Here is a 21435-nt window from a genome sequence, read left to right on the forward strand (position 1 = left end):
GGCAGCACTTCCAATGGAACGTCCTACCGTTTGGAATATCTTGGGCTCCGTGGCTATTCACACGAATAACCAAGCCTATAGTCGCATACCTTCATCATCGAGGTCTACGCAATGCCTTCTACTTGGACGACGGAATTCAGGTTCACCAAGATGCCAGTCTACTCAAACTACAACTGAATTTCACAATCAAGTTGCTCACTCAACTAGGATGGTTGGTGAACCTAATGAAGTCAGAGTTGGAACCAAAACAAGTTCTACAATTCCTGGGGATAAGGTTTATCACAACAGAGAATCGTATTGTCATCCCAGAGGATCGCTGGGTCAAGATACAAACCATGATCCCGCCAGCAGTCGTCTCTCCGTTAACACTACGATCATTGCAAGTTCTACTCAGTCTACTAACCTCGGCGGAGGACTTGACTTGCACAGGAAGGTTACAACTAAGACCACTGCAACAGTTCCTGATAAAACATCTAGACAACGTCGACCCTATCTTGCTGCCGGAAAACCTCAAGAGGTATCTACTGTGGTGGACACACAGGTCGAACATTTGCGAAGGGACCTATTTACAAGAGCCGGCCTTCGACACACACCTCTATGTAGATGCCTCGATGCAAGGATGGGGTGCGCATCTCAACGATCAAGTAGCGTCTGGTAAGTGGTCCAAAACGGAACAGCAGCTTCACATCAATCTGCTAGAGATGAAAGCAGTGATCAACGCCTTACAACTATTATGATAGGGTCTTGGGTCCAAGTGAGGGTTCTGGTGAAACCCCTTATCTAACTGGCGTGCTGGTCTGCTTGGGGGGGAATTAGCTCAGCAAAGAGTCCGAAGTCATAAGAAGCTAATTACAATTTTATTAACAAGAACAAAAATAACATGGGGTGGCCACAGAGAGTCAGTACAACCCTCTGGGCTGGGGGCTAGAGCTGACCTGTGTTGGGAGTCTAAACCCTACTGATAAACAAATGCAGTTAGAGACTTTTTATCTAAAATTGAAACAATAAAAACATTATGATTCGTTGAATGATACAAAATGGGTGTTCCCTATACTAACCAATGAAATACAGAATATGCGGTATGGGGTGTGTCCTACAAATGAAATGACCAGACAGGGAGAGTACTTAATCCTGCTAATCCTATTTCAACTGGCACTGATTGTGTTGACTCAAGTACTATGGTCGAGCTTGCTGAACAACAAAATGCTGATGATCCACACGGACACCTCCACAGTGGCGTTCTCCATAAACCGGCAAGGATCCACAAGATCTCCAAGCCTGTTGCAGCTCACATTCGAGTTGTTCCAGATCACGCAGGAAGCAAACATCTGGATAAAGGCGTGTCACATACCCGGAGCCAAGAACGTACTAGCAGACGCTCTCTCAAGACCACTACACCCGTCACCTACGGAATGGCTGCTCCATCCAGAAGCTTTTCAGAACATAAGGGAGATAGGATCCCCTTGCATAGACCTGTTTGCCACGAGGTTCAACAAACAACTACAGACGTTTATCTCACCAGTTCCAGATCCTGTTGCACTGAGCATGTCGTGGGAACTACGCTTTTCCACCCCCGATACTTCTGACAAAAGTACTGTTCAAGGTCAAACAGACAGACGCTACAACTGACTTTGGTCGCGCCCTATTCGCCAGCGAGAGCATGGTTCCCAGACCTAATAGAAGATCTCGGAAACCCAGTAATCAAGTTACCAGATTGGCCGAACCTACTAATACATCCGCACACCAAGCAAGTCCACGGAAACCCAACAGTGTTCCAGTTACACGTGTGGACCGTATCAAAACATGCTTGAAGAAAAGAGGATACTCTGCCAGGGCAGCCAAAGCAGTAACGCTAGCGTTACGCAGATCGACTCGTAACCTATACGACGACAAATGGGTGAAGTTTGAGACTTATGCAAGGCGGAAAGGCTTCACAGCAATGATAGCCACTCATCCTCAAGTGGCGGAATATCTCTGTCATCTTAGACAGACCAGACATCTGAAGGGTTCGACACTATCTACATACCTCGCTGCAATCAGTACAGTGATTACCATGAAAACAGGCATCAAGTTGACGAAAGTACCAGCAAAAGAAATTCAGAGCTCCAGCCTGGGATCTAAATGTAATTCTGCGTCATCCTACCAGTGATGTCTACGAACCACTAGATCAGATTACGCTCGAGCTGCTAACACAAAAGACGCTGTTCCTGCTTGCGTTAGCCACTGCAGCTCGCATATCGGAGATACATGCGCTGGACTATGGTCGAACCACATTCGACAGAGGGCAACATAATGCAGTTCATCTAGGACTTTATTGCCAAGAACCAGCTACCTGGTCAACCAGACAGACAGTTCCACGTACCAGCGCTGTCTACAGTCCTCGGTCCACAGGATATAGAGGATTTATCCTTGTGCCCAATCAGAGCCCTGAAGATATATCTTCAAAAGACTAAGACGAGGAGACGAAAATCCAAGCGCCTAGTCATCCCATTATCAACAGAAACTTCGGCAGAAGTCTCAAGAACGACCATATCATTCTGGATGAGAGCCGTTATATTGAGAGCCTACAAAGCAGCAGGACTAGAACCTCCTAGAGCTTCCAACCCACACGAAGTCAGAGCACTGGCATCAACACTAGCTCTGCACGGAAATTGCTCTATACCGACAGTTATGGAGGGCTGCTTTTGGAAGTCGGACACGGTGTTTGCCAACCACTACCTCCGAGACATAGCCACTGAAGACGTCTCAGGCATTCACCAATTTGGGCCTCTTGTTGTAGCACAGCAACTAACGGTTCCTCAAAGGCGCTGAGTTGGAAATCTCACCCTTTATCACGCTGACTTGTTGATAACTTTTACTAAGGGAAAGTACTAGTTTGAAAGTCCATGCGCACAGTCTAAGACAGGCTAGCATGAGTGATTAAAGATCCTGTACGGGTAAAGATCTTACCTGTACGTGAAGGGGTCGCAACTCATATATGATAAAGATCTTATCATAATCTATGGGTTGTTATAAGATACCTAGTAATAGGAGAATACTAGTTTATCTGTAGCCACATGAATCAACATGATTCAACTTGTCTGAGATTGAAGTAAGACAAGAAGTGGTCCCCCCCGAGTTATAACGGAAGTTGGAAGAATAGGATCACGGAAATGCCGTTTCGCAGTTCCAATGGGTTGATACCGGACGTATCTAAGGACAGCTGTTGAATCCAACGGAAGTTGGAAGAATAGGATCACGGAAATGCCATTTCCCAGTTCCCATGGGGGGATACTGGACGTATCTAAGGACAGCTGTTGAATCCAGTGGCTTGACCCACCACCTATCCGTCGGATTCTATAAGCAAAAGATCATGAGTCAGGATAAGGAAATATATGTAATTTTTTAAGTAAAATTGATATTTTATACTTATCCTGACTCATGACGAAGAAGCCCTCCCAACCTCCCCGTTGAAGACACTTGAGATTTCACAGCAGATCCAAGTGCATGGGCGGAAAAACAGGAGAGAGTGACAAGTAAGGCACGTCACATGACTGGTTTGCGCGGGAATGGGCAAAGGGAGTTAACTCATGGGTGAGTGTATTCATACGTCCGCTTCGGGAACTTCAAGGGATTCAAGTGTTCCACTATCATTGGAAAGGGAAAGGGAGATAAGCAAAAGATCATGAGTCAGGATAAGCATAAAATATCAATTTTACTTAAAAAATTACATTTTTTCACGTTCATAGACATGCTAAGGACTGGGTAAGAAGGTATTCACAGGTCATGTCTAAAATGAGTGGTTGCACTGATAACCATGTGTTTACTACTGCTGCCGATGTTCATAATTTCAGTGAATTGCCGAAGCGTTTTACGGGGGCAGGTCGCTGTTCAAGTGATAAACTCTGGAGCCAATAAGAGATCGTCGTCAACGGAGCTAACCTCTTTGCAGACGAAGATGACTAGATCGTCTTCAACGCAGAAGAAGAAGGCTACTACCCCTAACACCTCATCGAAGTTTCTACACAGCTCTACGCAGAAGACGAGATCCTTCTCTGCCAAAATTGTACCTCCAAAAGAAGCAAACGTGTATGATGATCCCCCCATCCTCTTACCTCAAGTCACAGTCGTCAGCAAGAACACGAAGCCTGCTTCTACAGCTACATAGGCAACCTTATCTGCACAGACATTGACAGAAGACCTTCTATCAACGCAGACATCGGGTACCAGAGATAGCAGCAGCGTCAACTCTTCACAAGTGCAGCGTACCTTAGAAGACGCCTCATCGCTGTCAGAAGCATCATCCACCCAGCAGCAGTCTCTTCAGACATCGCAGAACTGCAACCCGGGGGCTGTTCATGCAACAGTTTACAGACCAGATGATGTCGATGATTGAACGTCACTTCGCGCAGGAGAAAGCTGCTACGAAGACCACTAGGATGACTACTAGCCTGCGTGAAGATTCAGCAGTCTCTCCAACACACTTGGAAGAAGAGGGAAGCCTGCGTGAAGGCTCACGCACCCGACGATCTTCCCCATCTGAAGTTAGGACCCTGGACAACGCTACCAACGTCAGCTCAATCTTAGACGTCCCTGAAGGAGCCGCATAGAATTTTCCACACACAAGCAGATCGAAGCGTTCTCCCGAACCCTACAGACCTTGTAGATACGGGTCGTCATCACCATCGGACTCAGACACACATCGGGAACCTGCGCGCAGGCACTCCACATCTTACAGATGGGAAACTACGCCTAAGAATCAACCTTCACGAAGGCCTAGAGAGAGATCTCAAGACTCCAGGAAGGATACACGATCACATCGGGATCGTTCACCTGCATGCAGTTCGTCATACAGATCTTCACACAGAGACTCACGTCGTCGTGGATCTTCAGAGCGGGAGATGTCTAAATCAGAGGAAGAAGGTGAAGTCATATTCTCCGATACGGAAGTAACCTCATGGATTGCTAATGGCCTGGACCTAGCATTGCCTTCCAGGGACACACACGAAGCGTTTACATAGAAGATGTCCAACGATGATTTCGACACACTCACCTTTCCACCTATCGACCTGATCTCCCAAGTACCGGACGGTCTCAGGTCAGCCTTTGATAAGGCTACCAAGTTCCAGAATCAGCATATCCCGACGTTCAACGCCAGGAAACTTACCTTACATCACATGGAACAAGGCCTTCCTGAAGGCACCAGAAATTGATGAGGACTACAAGATCATCAACAACTCCCGCTATAGAACTTACAAGATAGAAGAGAAGAAGCTAGCGCAACTGGATACGACTTCAAGACGTACCTTCTTCGGACTAGCCAGGTCTAGGGCTATCAACGAATCACTCATCTCGAAGTTCAAGAATATCACCGCTGAAGATGACCGGATGATATTTTCTGCGCTACAGTTTATGTCGGAGCATCTAGCATCAACATCAGCGGTCCTGACTCTCTTGAGGAGACAAGGATTATTGTCATTGTGCACCTGGAGTGAGCAGTTCACCAAGTCCTAATACAGAGCCCCATGGTCAGCATCATCCATCTTCGGAGGAGGAATTGAAGAAGTCGCCAAAGAGGTTACACACGAATCAAGCGAGGTCATGATGATAAAGTGCAAATGTGGCAAATGTGATTCACAGACGTCCCAACGCTACTGCAACAAATCCAAGTTTGCAGGAGTCCAGAGAGCCAGAGAAAAGAAATATTCCAGCTCAAGAGGAGGAAGAGGTTCATTTCGTCGCCCAACCGGAGCCCCCAGAAGTAACCCCGGAAGAGGTCGAGCAGGGGTTACCAGGGGAACCAAGCGCTGAAGGACAGGTTTGGAACGACTGGAGTCTTCCACCCCCAGCCCTTCCTGTAGAACCTTCAACAGTGGGTGGACGTCTTCAACGGTACTGGGAGAATTGGTGAATACTACAGGACGACTACGTATCCCAGATACTACGCAGAGGGTACAAGATACAGTTGGAAGCCACCCCGCCGCTTACAAGCAACCCGCTGGCCTTCAACTACACAGCCGACCAGACAGAGAAACTAGACGACACAATCAAGACTCTACTCCACAAAGATGCAGTAGAAGAGATAAATCAAGTTCTCATCACACCCGGTTTTTACTCCCCAATTTTCCTGGTACCAAAGAAGAATTCCAAGGAGAAGTTTCTGCTCATCTACAACATGAGGAAATTCAACCAGGAGTATCTCCGCAGACCAGCAAAATTCAAGATGATACATCTTCCTCAGCTCCGACATCTCGTTCGTCCATCAGACTACCTCGCCAGCACAGATCTACAAGATGCGTACCTACACTTCCCGATACATCCAGACTCAAGGAAATACCTAAGATTCCTTTTCAACGGACATCACTTCCAGTGAAGGTTCTACCGTTTTGAATATCGTCTGCCCCCTGGTTGTTTACTCGAGTGACCAAGCCCATCGTCACATATCTAAATCATCGAGGTCTACGCAGTGCTTTTTACCTGGACGACAGAGTTCAAGTTCATCAAGATCCCAGTCAACTCAGACTGCAACTAGACTTCACCATCAGGCTTCTCACTCAGTTAGGATGGCTGGTAAATCTCCTCAAGTCGGAACTGGAGCCGAAACAGGATCTTCAATTTCTAGGAATACGACCCATCACGCCGGTGAATCTCATAGTCATCCCAGAGGATCGTTGGGTCAAGATACAACATATGATATCTCAAGCAATGCTCTCTCCATTGACACTACGTGCATGGCAAAGCATGCTCGGTCTACTCACCTCAGCTCAAGACATGACTCGCAGAGGGAGATTACAACTGCGCCCACTACAAATATTTGTGAATGCCCATCTCGACAGTCTGGATCTGCTGATACTACCGACAGCCTGAAACCATACCTCTTATCGAATGTTTGGTGAGGAACCTTTATGTCAGAGCCGGTTTGCAACACTCATCTCTACATAGATGCATCACTACAAGGATGGGGTGCCCACCTCGACAACGAAGTGGCAGCAGGGAAGTGGTCGAGTCAGGATCAGAGTCTGCACATCAACCTGTAGGAGATGAAAGCAGTGATCAACGCTTTACAACACTGGTCCAGCGTACTAAAGAACGCAAGACTCACGGTCCACACGGACAACTCCACAGTAGCGTTCTACATCAACAAACAAGGATCAACAAGATCAACAAGTCTGCTACAACTCAGCTTTCTCCTGTTCAGCATCGTCGACGACCTGAACATCTACATGAAGGCATGCCACATTCCAGGAGCAAAGAATGTCATAGCAGACGCCCTATCTCGTCCACTACAACCATCCCCGACGAAATGGATGTTACACCCAGAAGCGTTCCGGTTCGTCATACAGACAATAGGATCTCCACTGATAGACCTGTTTGCAACTAAGTTCAACAAGCAACTACCAAGATTCGTCTCACCGATTCCGGATCCTCAGGCATGAGCAACAGATGCTTTAAGCATCTCATGGGAAGGACTAAACACTTATGCGTTTCCACCTCCAGCCACTACTACCACAAGTAATACAGAAAATCAAGCAAACGACAATGTTGCAACTGATTTTGGTCGCGCCCTATTGGCCAGTGAGTGTATGGTTTCCCGTCATCATACAAGAACTTGGAAGTCCAACCCTGAAACTACCAGAGTGGTCGAACCTGCTCATCCATCCACTCACCAAGCAAGCTCACGGGCATCCGGCATTGTTCCAGCCTCACGCGTGGAGCGTATCAAAGCTTGCCTGAAGAGTAGAGGGTACTCCGCCAGAGCAGCGAAAGCAGTGACACTAGCGCTACACAGATCAACTTGCAACTTGTACAACGACAAGTGGCAGAGATTTGAACAGTATGCAACGAGGAAAGGCTTTACAGCAGTAAAAGCAACCCATCCTCAAGTGGCAGAATACCTGTGTCATCTGCGACAGACGAGACACTTAAAAGGTTCAACACTCTCAACGTACCTGGCTGCTCTCAGCACAGTTATCACCATGAAGACGGGTGTCAAGCTGACCAAAGTACCAGAGATACTGGGACTACTACGCTCGCTCAAGTTGGAAGACCAACAAAAGAAATTCAAGGCTCCTGCCTGGGATGTCAACGTAGTTCTACAACATCTCACCAGTGATGCCTACAAGCCTCTAGAACGGACATCCTTTGAACTACTGACACAGAAAACGCTGTTCCTGATCACCCTAGCAACAGCAGTACGGATGTCAGAAATACATGCTCTAGACTTTGAACGAACACGGTTTGAATCAAGACATCGTGACATCGTACATCTAGGACTGAGATGGGACTTTATTGCCAAGAACCAACTGCCCAGCCAGCCTGACAGACAGTTCCACATCCCAGCAATCTCTACAGTCCTTGGGCCACAGGATACACAGGATCTATCCTTATGCCCTGTCAGAGCACTAATTTTTGACATCCGTGCTGCATGAGTGATAGACCTTGTACTTGTATAGGTCATACTCGTACATGAAGAAGGGTCGCATCTCCACTTGATGCGCGCATCAAGAGATGGAGTTGCAATAGATAACTAATGGAACATTAGTATATCTAAAATCCACACGAAAATGTCAGAAGTTTCAGAAGAAATCTGACAAGTTGTGGTTCCCCCCAGACTCATCAGAGGAAGTTGAAAGAACAGAATCATCCGCAGTGCCGTCATAAGTTCCCATGGGGGGTAATACAGGACGTAAATCAACAGCCAGTGAATCCAGAAGTGGCCTGACCCACCACCGATTCCGAAAGATTCTGCAAGCATTTAGCATGAGTCAGGATAAGGAAAAATATGTAATTTTCTGACTAAAATTGATATTTTATACTTATCCCAACCTCCCCTCTCATGGCACTCTGGGTTTCCCTGTAAATCTGGGTTTCTGGCATTCATACAGAGAGAGAGTGACAAAACATGGCTGGTCATGTGACGAAAAGGATGCCAAGGGGGGCAAGGGAGGCCACTAGTGGGTGAGTGATGATTTTACATCCGCATTTTTAGAAGGGAACTTCAAGGGATTTCAAGTGTTCCACTATCATTTGCAAGAAGAAGGAGACAAGCATTTAGCATGAGTCAGGATAAGTATAAATATTAATTCTAGTCAGAAAATTACATTTTTGATACGTTTTTGTTTAGTTTCAATAAACTCTCTTCTCTTAAGATTTCTTGTGTTATTTTTCATGTTCTTGAGGTGCTGTTAGGACTGAAACCTGAATTATAAATAATGGGGACGGACAACAATATTCTTACAATCAATAATATCACACAACGCAAAGTCTAACGTTGTCCGTTACCACCTCCCCACACTGTTTAGTTCTATAATTCAGCTGTCACTGGATGCTCCCTAGGGTGCACCTATTACACTTTAAAATAGATATTATACAAATAAAAAAGCATTCCTTGTGCTTACACTCATGCGCTGAACATGTGTGGAACTTTCTGTCTCCCTAGTGGCTGATAAGATGTCTAAGAATATGAATACTTTATGTATCATGTGCTTGATTACATTTAATAGCCCTCCCATGACTTTGTCGGCATCGTCCTCCGATGCTCCGTCTGAAGCAGAGTCCTCGGAAAGGACTTCAGCTTTGTAGAGGAGGGGGACAGCTTCGAGGGGGAGTTTAAGTTTTTTTCGTATCTGAAGGACATTGATCAGCATATAGCTGTCGTTCAACCTGAGGCTGTGGTACCAATGATGAGGCAGGATCTGACTGACCTTCGCCTACCAGGGAAGGCGTTTGTTCCTTTAAGCTCTGCGTTATACCATCACTGGTCCAAGACGTTATTGGCCCCATGTTCGAGTAGTAGGGGCCGATTTGACGTCTCTGAGGCTCTTGGTTGCGATGGTGGGTGAATGACTTTTCACCTCGGCCACCCTGGGAGGAGCTTCAGGTCCCATAATAGTGGCTCCGGCTGCTCAGCAGATTCCACCCTTTTCCCAGTCAAGACCACCTCCGAGGACAATGTATTGGACCTTCGATGAGCAATTCCAGAATGCTTGCAAGCAGATTAGGGTGGTGGTCCATGGTGCTTACCTCTCCTATCTTCAGAGGGCAGCCCTGAAGGCACACAGGATGCCCTGGTGGTGTTTCACTATGTGTGGTCCTCCTTCGTCAGTTGACTGAAGGGCAGCTACAACTGACATTAGTGACATGGGACGCTGATGTACATTTACATGTAAACAGATGTAGATTTGATGTACATGTACATGTAAACAGATATAGATTTCAAGAGCTTCAGAGGTCAGTTAGACAACCATATGGCCATGACTAACATCCAGACTAGCTATTCTCGAAACGTTCGTAACCCTACGAACTTCTTAAGCCCATTCTTAACACATTGGCTACGATCAAAGTTAAGAATTCTTAGGTCTGCGAACGGTTCAAGAATAAGGGCCCTGCACTGTGTCTCCTTTGAGAGGCTGGGAGTTGCTACTGTGGTGCAACAGGTACAACTGTCAAGTAATTCCGATGTATCTCCCAGGGTTGGAAAACATTCGAGCAAGTTTTTTTATTGGTACAATATTTTAATTAAAGCATTGTTACAACTGTCACAGGGTATTTGCAGCAGAAGAAAATCCATATGTGTTTTGGAGAGGAAGAATCTCTACAAAGAAATGTTTGGCAAAGTTTTAGGTTGATTCACGAAAATCAAGTGGTTTTATTAGCCATTTTGAAACATTCCGAATATAAGCATAATGTTTAGAAAATGCTCTGTAAATACTGACAACAATATGTCATTACTGGGATTCTGAGTTAGAATAGGTCCCCAGCATCCTATGTTGGGCATAAGAGGCGTCTTAATGGATGGGGGGTTGGTCAGGTGACTTGATTGTCATGGTACATTGACAGCATGGATTGTTACTCACATTGTCTACCTCTGGGCTATTTGAAGGTTGTGTGTATAAATTGTATGTCTCTGACAAAAAAAACCCCCACTTTTCCCCCCAAATAATCAGTGTGTGTACTACACATGTTTATCTGTACGTACCACTTTTGTGCAGATGGCTGACTTGGCATTGCTGGATGTGTACGCAGGCTGCATGGAGCGGTGCTTGAAGTATCTCCCCCCGGACATGAGGGATCAATCTCTCCTTACTCTTGCCTCCACCTGTATCACCAAGCTACAGCATCTACAGGCCATGCCACAGGTACGTGTGGAATGGAGTAGATGGAACAAAGAATGGTTGGATCAGTGCACATAGTGAGAAGTAGCAAGTTATCCATTTGTTTGTGTGTGTGTACTGGAGAGTCAGTTCCAGACTGTGTCTATGTTTGTGTGTGTTTGCAGGTATATCTGGAGAGACAGTTCCAGACTGTGTCTATGTTTGTGTGTGTTTGCAGGTATATCTGGAGAGACAGTTCCAGACTGTGTCTATGTTTGTGTGTGTTTGCAGGTATATCTGGAGAGACAGGTTCAGACTGTGTCTATGTTTGTGTGTGTTTGCAGGAATATCTGGAGAGACAGTTCCAGACTGTGTCTATGTTTGTGTGTGTTTGCAGGTATATCTGGAGAGACAGGTTCAGACATGTTTGTTCAGGAATATCTTCAGGTATATCTGGAGAGACAGGTGTCTATGTTTGTGTGTGTTTGCAGGTTATCTGCAGGTTCCAGATATCTGCAGGTAGAGAGACAGTTCCAGACTGTGTCTATGTTTGTGTGTGTTTGCAGGTATATCTGGAGACAGTTCCAGACTGTGTCTAGTTCAGGTACTGTGTTCTGTGTCTATGTTTGTGTGTGTTTGCAGGAATATCTGGAGAGACAGTTCCAGACTGTGTCTATGTTTGTGTGTGTTTGCAGGTATATCTGGAGAGACAGGTTCAGACTGTGTCTATGTTTGTGTGTGTTTGCAGGAATATCTGGAGAGACAGTTCCAGACTGTGTCTATGTTTGTGTGTGTTTGCAGGTATATCTGGAGAGACAGTTCCAGACTGTGTCTATGTTTGTGTGTGTTTGCAGGTATATCTGGAGAGACAGTTCCAGACTGTGTCTATGTTTGTGTGTGTTTGCAGGTATATCTGGAGAGTCAGATTCAGACTGTGTCTATGATGTGTCTTCTGGCTGCTTTAGCAGACATAGTAGATAGTTTGCAGCCCTCAGACACCATGATGGACATCACTGAAACAATACTGGAATTCACTGTGTCCATGAAAATGATGCCAGGATTTACTAAGCAAGCATCAAAAACAAGCAAGAGGTAAATTGAAGGACATTTTTGCCCATGCAGTAACTATGTACAATATGTGCCGACTCATAGCCACAGATCCTCATCTTTCCCAATATAAAGTGAAGGATTTCAATTGCAGTGAGTCAAGGATTTCCCAGAAGGACTGGGGCAGGGTTGTATCTAGATATATCTCCAGTCAGTGGCAGTGTATGTATTTCCTTCTCAAGAGGTGCCCAGGACGACCGTCAGCGCCTCAACTTCTGGAGACTTGCTATGATGCATTTGATGTTGGCACAAGGGACTCTGACATCCATGTTCTCCACTGTGTTCAGTGTCTTCTCTCTGAGGTATGAGTATACACCCTAAAAAGGTCAGCAATATGACAACCTCAGTTTCCTCAACCTGTCAAATGGAATTGAGTAAATTCTGTCAAATACACATATTTTTCCTTATCCTGACTCATGCTTTTTTGCTTGTCTCCTTCTTCTTGCGAACACAGTGGAACACTTGTATCTCCCAATTGAAGTTCCCTTCAATGTAAAATCACTAATTAGTACTCACCATGAGTTATCTTTCCCCTCGTAAGCGCGGGAACGAGGGCGCCACCTCTCACCATGTGCCTCACTCTCTCCTTGTTCGCCCAGTGAGCAGGACGTGAGAGCGCCTGTGTCTCCCTACACACTATATCCTTTATTTATAATTAATTTGTTACCTCTTATATTCATCTATAGAGGTGTAACTAGTATCCTTATTCAACATGCATTGATTATTATTCGTGTTTCTGCTGCTTTATTCACGGTTGGCCGTGTTTGCTCAACAGTTTGCGTTAATGAAAATCTGCACTGTTTGTAAATTACGTTACTCTGCTGCCGATCCGCATTTAAAATGCCCTAGTTGCATAACTCCTTGCTCTATTGTTTCACGCTGCAAATTATGTATTAATTTGTCTAATTCTGCCTTTGATAAATATTTATATTCCGTCATGAGACGGGCGGCAGATAGATCTCGGAAACAATCTTCAGTCATGGCTAATAGATCGGAGTCAGATATACCCTGTCAACTGTTGGCGGACGACCCTCTACCGTCTGGTGTTCCGCCTGAGTTACCTTTGGGGGATAAGCGTGGGACGCAGTCCGCTATATCTAAGAAGCGACCTGCATCCCAGGACGTTCCTTCATCACAGTCTAAGACTAGAAGAGCTTCCACGTCGTCTCAACGTACGCTCCGAACCCCCAGGTCTACAGCTTCGTCAAAAGGGGAATCCATGAAGGCTACTAAAAACTTTGCTTCTGACATTCTACCTGTTTCAGAATTGTGTTTATATGATGATGACATTCCGATTATCATTCCAGATGTACGTCATAAGAAGCGACCAGTATCGGCTACCGTCACTTCAGCGCAGATCAACACGCAACCAGAGATGCCTACGCTGACGCCTGAGATAATAACTGAGGGTCCCGTCACTATCACAGAGAGGACACCCTCAACGCCAGCGCAGACCGTCCCAGACGACCTGGTTAACCAAATCATGATGTTGATGGAAGACCGATACGGTTTACAGAGGCCTCAGAGCCCAACCCATAATAAGTCATAGAGGGCCCCAGAGCCCGCCTTGACTTCGCGTAGGGCTCTAGAGCCCACAAACGCGCCTCCACGAAGGGCAACCCAGCCCGTAGCGAAGCCTTCGCGAAGAACGTCCCAGGCCGCCTCCACGAAGGATCCAGAGCCTCACCAGTTGCGAAGGGCTTCGCGGAGGAGGAGTGCTTCACCGAGCTCACACCCTGTAGAACACAGAGGTCGTTCGCGAAGCAAGCTCCTATAAGGCCTTCACGTAGGTTAAGTGGCTCCAAGTCATCTTCATTCAGAAGATCTTGAAGGGATTCACCGAGAGCTTCACGAAGCCACCATCATTCGCCAAGGAAGCTCCACGAAGGTCTCCATATAGAAGCCACTCGTCAGTCCGTTCAAGACATCTTCGTCTTATAGTTGTCGAGGGATTCATTCGGACCTTAGCGAAACTACAGGTCACCCTACACAGTTCGTCGGGTTATTCACCACGTTCGATCCCCTCGCCGATTTACAGACAAGTATCCAGCGAAGCAGAGACATCGCAGTACTTGTCTATCAACTGTATGCCACATGCCGTCTTCAAGCCTACACGAAGGCATTCGCACAGGCTATTTACAAAACAGAACGTTATATAGTTACGCGAAGTACTATTTACAGATGAAGAGCCTAATTAAGGATCTTCAGGCCGACTACCTACATCAAGGGCATCAACGACGTTTCGCAGATCTTCACAGGAATCACCATTTCCGTATATATTGCTAAGTATGCAATCCCGGACTACGATACGCTTATCTACATGCATGACCATTACGCAGATCTGCAGACAATTCAATAACGGAATTGAGCAGCAGCCTTGTTACAGCGAGTAAAACAGATGATCGTCAACGATTTCCTGAGAAGAAATATGTACAACAAGTTCAGCTTTAATTCTACAATTATGATGCTACATTGATGTATGCAGTCTACAAGCTGACAACTTGCAAGTTTTATTCAGCCTATATGTAAGGAAGTCGGCATTATATTCAAGACTGAAGTTACATTCACAACAGCCAGGAAAATATCCTACCCAGCATTAATATTACAGGGCGAGGTATTTCGCGCCGGAGGTTTCGCGCGTTTACCTTTAACCCTCGAAACACGTGGTCACTCGTGTAACTTCGGGAAGCTACGGACAAGACCGACGATTGATCTAATATCAACGACGGCACTAAATTATACAAGGTTCCTTTTCCTGCTACACCGGTGACATCACAGCGCGGGTACACTACAGAATCAAAATGCCTTGTTCTGATTGGACCGCGATGGACAACGCAGAGGTCGTTCATAGTTCACAGTTCAAGACATAGGTTGCAAGTGACAACAACATATCAGTGAACGACCAAAGCCTCCATACAGTCCAGTTAATCTGAACCTTCATGATTGGGCTGCCTTCATGAGGTTAGAGACCTCCTCTGTCAAGTAAGGACGAGGGCACGGCAGTCAGGCGATTTTTACATAAAGTTCAACGATGGCAGTCACCCCTGGTTGTGCACCTACATCGTCAAGGACTTCGCAGCGAGTTTACCTCGACGACGGGATACAAGTGGATCCAGATCCACAGCGTCTCAGACTACAGTTGAATTTCATCATCTAGCTACTAACACAACTAGGATGGTTAGTAAATCTACTTAAGTCGGACCTAGAACCTACGCAAGATCTGCAATTTCTAGGTATTTGGTTTGTAACGGCGCAGAATCGTATAATTGTACCGGAGGGGCATGGATCAAGATCCAACAGTCAATCCCACAGGGGTTACTCACTTCAGCTCAAGACATGACAGTCAGAGGCAGACTACAATTACGTCCGTTACAAGTCATCATCAATTCGCATCACGACGACTCTCTACCGTTCAGTTTACCGGATCATGTTAAACCTCACCTACTATGGTGGACCAAGAGATCGAATGTTTGAGTAGGCATCTCTTTAATAGAGCCGGAATCGAAAACACATCTCTACGTAGACGTGTCACTACAAGGATGGGGAGCCCATCTTGCCAACAGGACGGCATCAGGGCTATGGAGCAATCAAGAGAGCAAATTACACATAAATCTGCTAGAGATGCAAGCAGTGATAACGCCATAATGCACTGGAGCAACTTACTACAGAATGCTCAGTTGATGATTCACACAGACAATTCAACAGTGGCGTTTTATGTGAACAAACTAAGCTCAACCAGGTCCCCGAACCTATTGACTCTATGTTTTCAATTGTTCGATTTAATCGACAATCTCAACATACATGTCAGAGCATGTCACATTCTAGGAGCAAAGAATGTAATAGCAGACGCTCTCTCTCGGCCACACCTACCATCGCCGACAGAATGGATGCTCCATACAGAGATATTCACTCAAATTATCAAGGAAATAGGAACTCTACTAATAGACCTATTTACCACTCGATTCAACAAACAACATTCGTATCGCCAGTCCCAGACCCACTAGCATGGGCAACGAACGCACTAAGCATATCGTGGGAAGGACTCAACGCGTACGCTTTCCGCCACCAGCGTTAATCCCACAAGTCTTACTCAAAATCAGTCAAACGCAGAGCCTCCATCTGAATTTGGTCGTGCTCTACTGACCAGCGAGAACGTGGTTTCCAGCTCTTATTCAAGGAATCGGACAACCAATACTACATCTTCCAGAGTGCTCGAATCTGTTAATACATCCGCACACCAAACAAGCGCACGGAAAGCCAGAAATATTCCAACTTCACGTATGGATTGTATCAAGGCGTGTCTGAATAAGAGGTTATTCAGCCAGAGCGGCAAAAGCAGTCAAGCTTGCCCTGCGTAACTCAACTGGCAACTTATACGATGACAAATGGCACAGTTTTGTCAATTATGCTGCAAAGAAGGATTTACAGCTAGATATGCTACTCATCCTCAAGTGGCTGACTACTTATGTTATCTTCGTCAGACTAAGAATTTAAAAGGCTCAGCTTTGTCCACCTATCTTGCAGCAATAAGCTCTGTCATAACTATGAGAACGGGCGTCAAGTTAATCAAACCCCAGAGTTACTCGCCTTGCTACAAGCATTCCGATTGGGGGATTAAAAACGGAAGTTTCACGCTCCAGCTTGGGATCTGAATGTAGTGCTCCAACACCTCACAAGTGAGGCTTATGAACCATTAGAATCTACATCGTTGAATCTCTGACTCAGATAACCTCGTTCCTGTTATCTCTAGCTCCGGCTGCCATGATGTCAGAGATTCACGCATTGGATTATGAGAGAACACGCTTTGATGATATACTTGGACCTCATGATACGATGGATCTATCACTATGGCCAGTAAGAGCACTGAAAATATATCTCCACCGATCCAAACAGAGGAGGGAAAAATTCAAGAGATTATTTTCCTCTATCAACAGCTACGCAGACGGAAGTCTCACGTACTACTATCTCCATTTGGATCAGAACTGTCATACTACGTGCCTACAAGACTGCAGGACTCGACCCTCCAAGAGCTTCTAATACTCATGATATTAGAGCGCTAGCATCTACACTTGCTCTACACGGCAACTGCTCTTGGAATACCATAATGGAGGGTTGTTTCTGGAGATCCGATATGGTGTTTGCCAACCACTATCTGAGAGATATCACCACTATGGACGTCTCAGGTATCCACCATTTCGGTCCCATGGTCCTCGCTCAACAGTTGACAGTTCCTCGGAGAAGATAAGTCAATCTTACAGATTTCTACTTATCTTATAACAGTACTAAATAGCTACGTGCTATATATTTTTTGCTTAAGTTCATTTATTATCTTAAGCTCAGTACTATGGTTATTATATCATACAATATATTAGCTAACAACTCTACGGAGTTTGTTATTATATATTTAGCTTAAGTTAATCATATCTTAAGCTCAGTACTATGGTTACATTATATATGTATTAGCTAACAAACTCTACGGAGTTTCTGCTATTATATATGTAGCTTAAGTTAATTATATCTTAAGCACAGTACTATACTCATATCATAAAAATATATTAGCTAACAAACTCTACGGAGTTTTTGCTATTATATATGTAGCTTAAGTTTCATCATATCTTAAGCTCAGTACTATGTTTATATCATAAAAGTATATTAGCTAACAAACTCTTAAGGAGTTTTTTGCTATTATATATTTAGCTTAAGTTTCATTATATCTTAAGCTCAGTATTATGGTTACATTATAAAATGTATTAGCTAACAAACTCTACGGAGTTTTTGCTATTATTTATGTAGCTTAAGTTAAATTATATCTTAAGCACAGTACTATACTCATATCATAAAAATATACTAGCTAACAAACTCTACCGAGTTTTGCTATTATATATGTAGCTTAAGTTTTATTCATATCTTAAGCTTAGTACTATGTTTACTTCATAAAAGTATATTAGCTAATAAACTCTAAGGAGTTTTTGCTATTATATATTTAGCTTAAGTTTAATCATATCTTAAGCTCAGTACTATGGTTATTATATCATACAATATATTAGCTAACAACTCTAGAAGTTTTGCTATTATATTTAGCTTATTTTTCATCATATCTTAAGCTCAGTAATATGGTCACAATTTATATATATATTAGCTAACAAACTCTACGGAGTTTTTGCTATTATATAGCTTAAGTTAAATTATATCTTAAGCTCAGTACTATACTCATATAGCTTAAGTTTATGCATATCTTAAGCTTAGTACTTTGGTTACTTCATAAAAGTATATTAACTATAAACTCAAGTAGTTTATGCTATCACATTAACAACTTAAGTCTACTAGTCTTAAGCTTTGTACTAATGTTGTATATACTTTATCATAATAAGTATGCGGTATACCCCTAGTGTACAGTACACAACCCTGTGCACTTAAAAGAACCCACGAATCCGTTGGTATATGACCAGATGGTGGCCACATGAATACGTGCAAACACCCAGTTGCGGGTACAGCAACGTGCAGTGAACTTGGACAAAGTACTGTGACTATGTGTCCCAGTCCACCCAGCTGTGAATGGGTACCTCGTAAGGATGGGAATGCCCCATTAACTCGGTGCGCCCAGTGGCTGCAAGAGTTGTATGCTCCCAAGGGAGTTGAGATTGACAATACGATGTGCCGTTGAGATATACAAATGTTAGTGTGTATGTATGTATGTATGTATGTATGTATGTATGTATGTATGTATGTATGTATGTATGTATGTATGTATGTATGTATGTATGTATGTATGTATGTATGTATGTATGTATGTATGTATGTATGTATGTATGTATGTATGTAAGTATATTGTAATAGTGATATTGTAATAACCCATATATGGCAGCTGATAAGTTAGCAGCAGGAATTCATCAGTTCAGTGCCTTTATGAAGTTCCCATAGGGTTATTACAGTCATTACAATTCAAATCACTAATTATCCAAATCCAAAGTATTATATATTCCCACCTCCATAGCCGTCGGATTCTACAAGCAAAAAAGCATGAGTCAGGATAAGGAAAAATATGTAATTTTCTGAGTAAAATTGATATTTTATACTTATCCTGACTCATGAGGTAAGCCCTCCAGTCCTCCCCACATAACACTTTGGATTTCCCTGTAAATTCAAGTGTTGGGCTCGCTATAATAGGAGAGAGTGAGGCACATGGTGAGAGGTGGCGCCCTCGTTCCCGTGCTTACGAGGGGAAAGATAACTCATGGTGAGTACTAATTAGTGATTTTACATTGAAGGGAACTTCAATTGGGAGATACAAGTGTTCCACTGTGTTCGCAAGAAGAAGGAGACAAGCAAAAAAGCATGAGTCAGGATAAGTATAAAATATCAATTTTACTCTAAAAATTACATATTTGTCCTTATCCTGACTCATGCTCTTTTGCTTGCTTGTCTTCCTCTTCTTGCGAACATAGTGGAACACTTGTATCTCCCTAATTGAAGTTCCCTTCAATGTAAAATCACTAATTAGTACTCACCACGATGTTACCTCCCTTCCACAAGCGCGGGAACGAGGGCGCCACCTCCACCCATGTGCCTCACTCTCTCCTTCTTCGCCCAGTGAGCTGGACGTGAGAGCGCCTGTGTCTCCCGACACACTATATCCTTTGATTATATTTAGTTAGTTACCTCGTATAGACATCTATAGAGGTTTAGCTAGTATCCTTCAACAATTATATATTGATATTTAGTCGTGTTTCTACTGTTTATTCACGGGACACCGTGTTTGTTTCAGTGGATTACGTTGATGAGAATCTGTACTGTTGCAGATTACGTTTTTTATTCTGCTGCTGATCCGCATTTAATATGCCCTAGTTGTACTGCGCCATGTTCATTTTATTCACGTTGCAGTTGCGGTACTAATTTATCCAATTCTGCCTTTAATAAATAATTACTTTGCGCTTTGAGACTGCGCGAGCAGATAGGTCGCTGCGTATGCAGAGTCTAGCCATGACTGATACACCTGAACCCCTCGCCAGTCTACTGCTGTTGGTCGACCCCCCTCCCGTGGTGGTGTTCCGCTAGAGTGGTGGAGAGGCGTGGGACGTAGTCCGCCGTCTCCAAGAAGCGTCCTGCTTCCCTACACATCCCGTCGTCGCAGCCGAAGACTAGAGGGCTTCTACTTCATCTCAACGCAGACTTCGCACTCCCAGGGCAGCGTCGACCTCTGAGCGGAAATCAACGAAGTCTACTAGGACTTTCTCAGCCGAGATTGTTCCCGTCGCAGATTTGGGCCTGTATGATGATCAGCCGATCATCATACCTGATGTACATCAAAAGAATGACCGATGTCGGCAACAGTGATGTCAGCGCAGATCAACATGCAGCCTGATGTACCAACGCTGATATTCTATGATCTTCCTGAGGGTCCCGTCGCTACCAACACTGATAGGGCAGCAACTACTTCATCTCAACGCAGACTTCGCACCCCCAGGGCAGCGTCGACCTCTGAGGGGAAATCAACGAAGTCTACTAGGACTTTCTCAACCGAGATTGTTCCAGCCGCTGAACTGGGCCTCTACGATGATCAGCCGATCATCATCCCCGATCTACGCCACAAGAGACGACCGGTGTCGGCAACAGTGACGTCAGCACAGATCGCCATACAGCCTGATGTGTCTACACTGATGTCGGACGATCTTCGAGAGGGACCCCCAGTCAACGTAGCGGCCACCAGATGTACAGCCTTCGCGAAGGCCTTCGCGAAGGCTCCAACGTAGACGACATCCCAGAGGGATCCCCCCGTCAACGTAGCGGCCACAACGAAGCCACCTTCGCGAAGGAAGTCACAGACCACCTCGACGAAGGACCCAGATGTACAGCCTTCGTGAAGGCCTTCGCGAAGGCTTGGTAGATCATCACCTACCTCGGCTTCATCCTTAGATTCGGACTCGGACCTCCAGACTTCACGAAAGCCTTCGCGAAGGTCAAGTTGCCATTCCTCAGGACCGGACGCAGAGGAAGCTTCGCGAAGGGCACCTTTATCAGGCTCCAAATCATCTTCGTCCAGAAGGACATCGAGGGATTCCACAAGAGCTTCGCGAAGCTATCAACATTCACCTCACAGATCTCCGCGAAGGTCAACCCATAGACGCAGATCGTCAGGACGTTCACCAAGACGCTCCCCTCGCCATTCTCCATGCCGATCACCTCGCCGTTCACCGCGCCGATCTCCTCGTACATCACCACGTCGATCTCCTCGCAGGTCACCACACAAGTCTTCACA

The 21435-nt window shown here is 45.0% G+C and overlaps 1 protein-coding gene across 2 annotated transcripts in view; it reads left to right on the plus strand.

Moving 5' to 3' along the window:
- Positions 1 to 21435, plus strand: part of LOC124256098 (probable methyltransferase TARBP1) — a 163452-nt gene that overhangs the window by 86106 nt on the left and 55911 nt on the right. For both annotated transcript variants that reach the window (XM_046690049.1, XM_046690041.1), the window contains exons 11-13: positions 10971 to 11117; positions 11980 to 12164; positions 12274 to 12481. In XM_046690049.1, the coding sequence (XP_046546005.1) occupies positions 10971 to 11117; positions 11980 to 12164; positions 12274 to 12481 (540 nt within the window). The remainder of the gene's footprint in view (positions 1 to 10970; positions 11118 to 11979; positions 12165 to 12273; positions 12482 to 21435) is intronic.

This window comes from Haliotis rubra, unplaced genomic scaffold (genome assembly GCF_003918875.1).
Source record: "Haliotis rubra isolate DU_JTF1 unplaced genomic scaffold, ASM391887v1 Scf116, whole genome shotgun sequence".
In the NCBI taxonomy this organism is placed as follows: Eukaryota; Metazoa; Mollusca; class Gastropoda; order Lepetellida; family Haliotidae; genus Haliotis; species Haliotis rubra.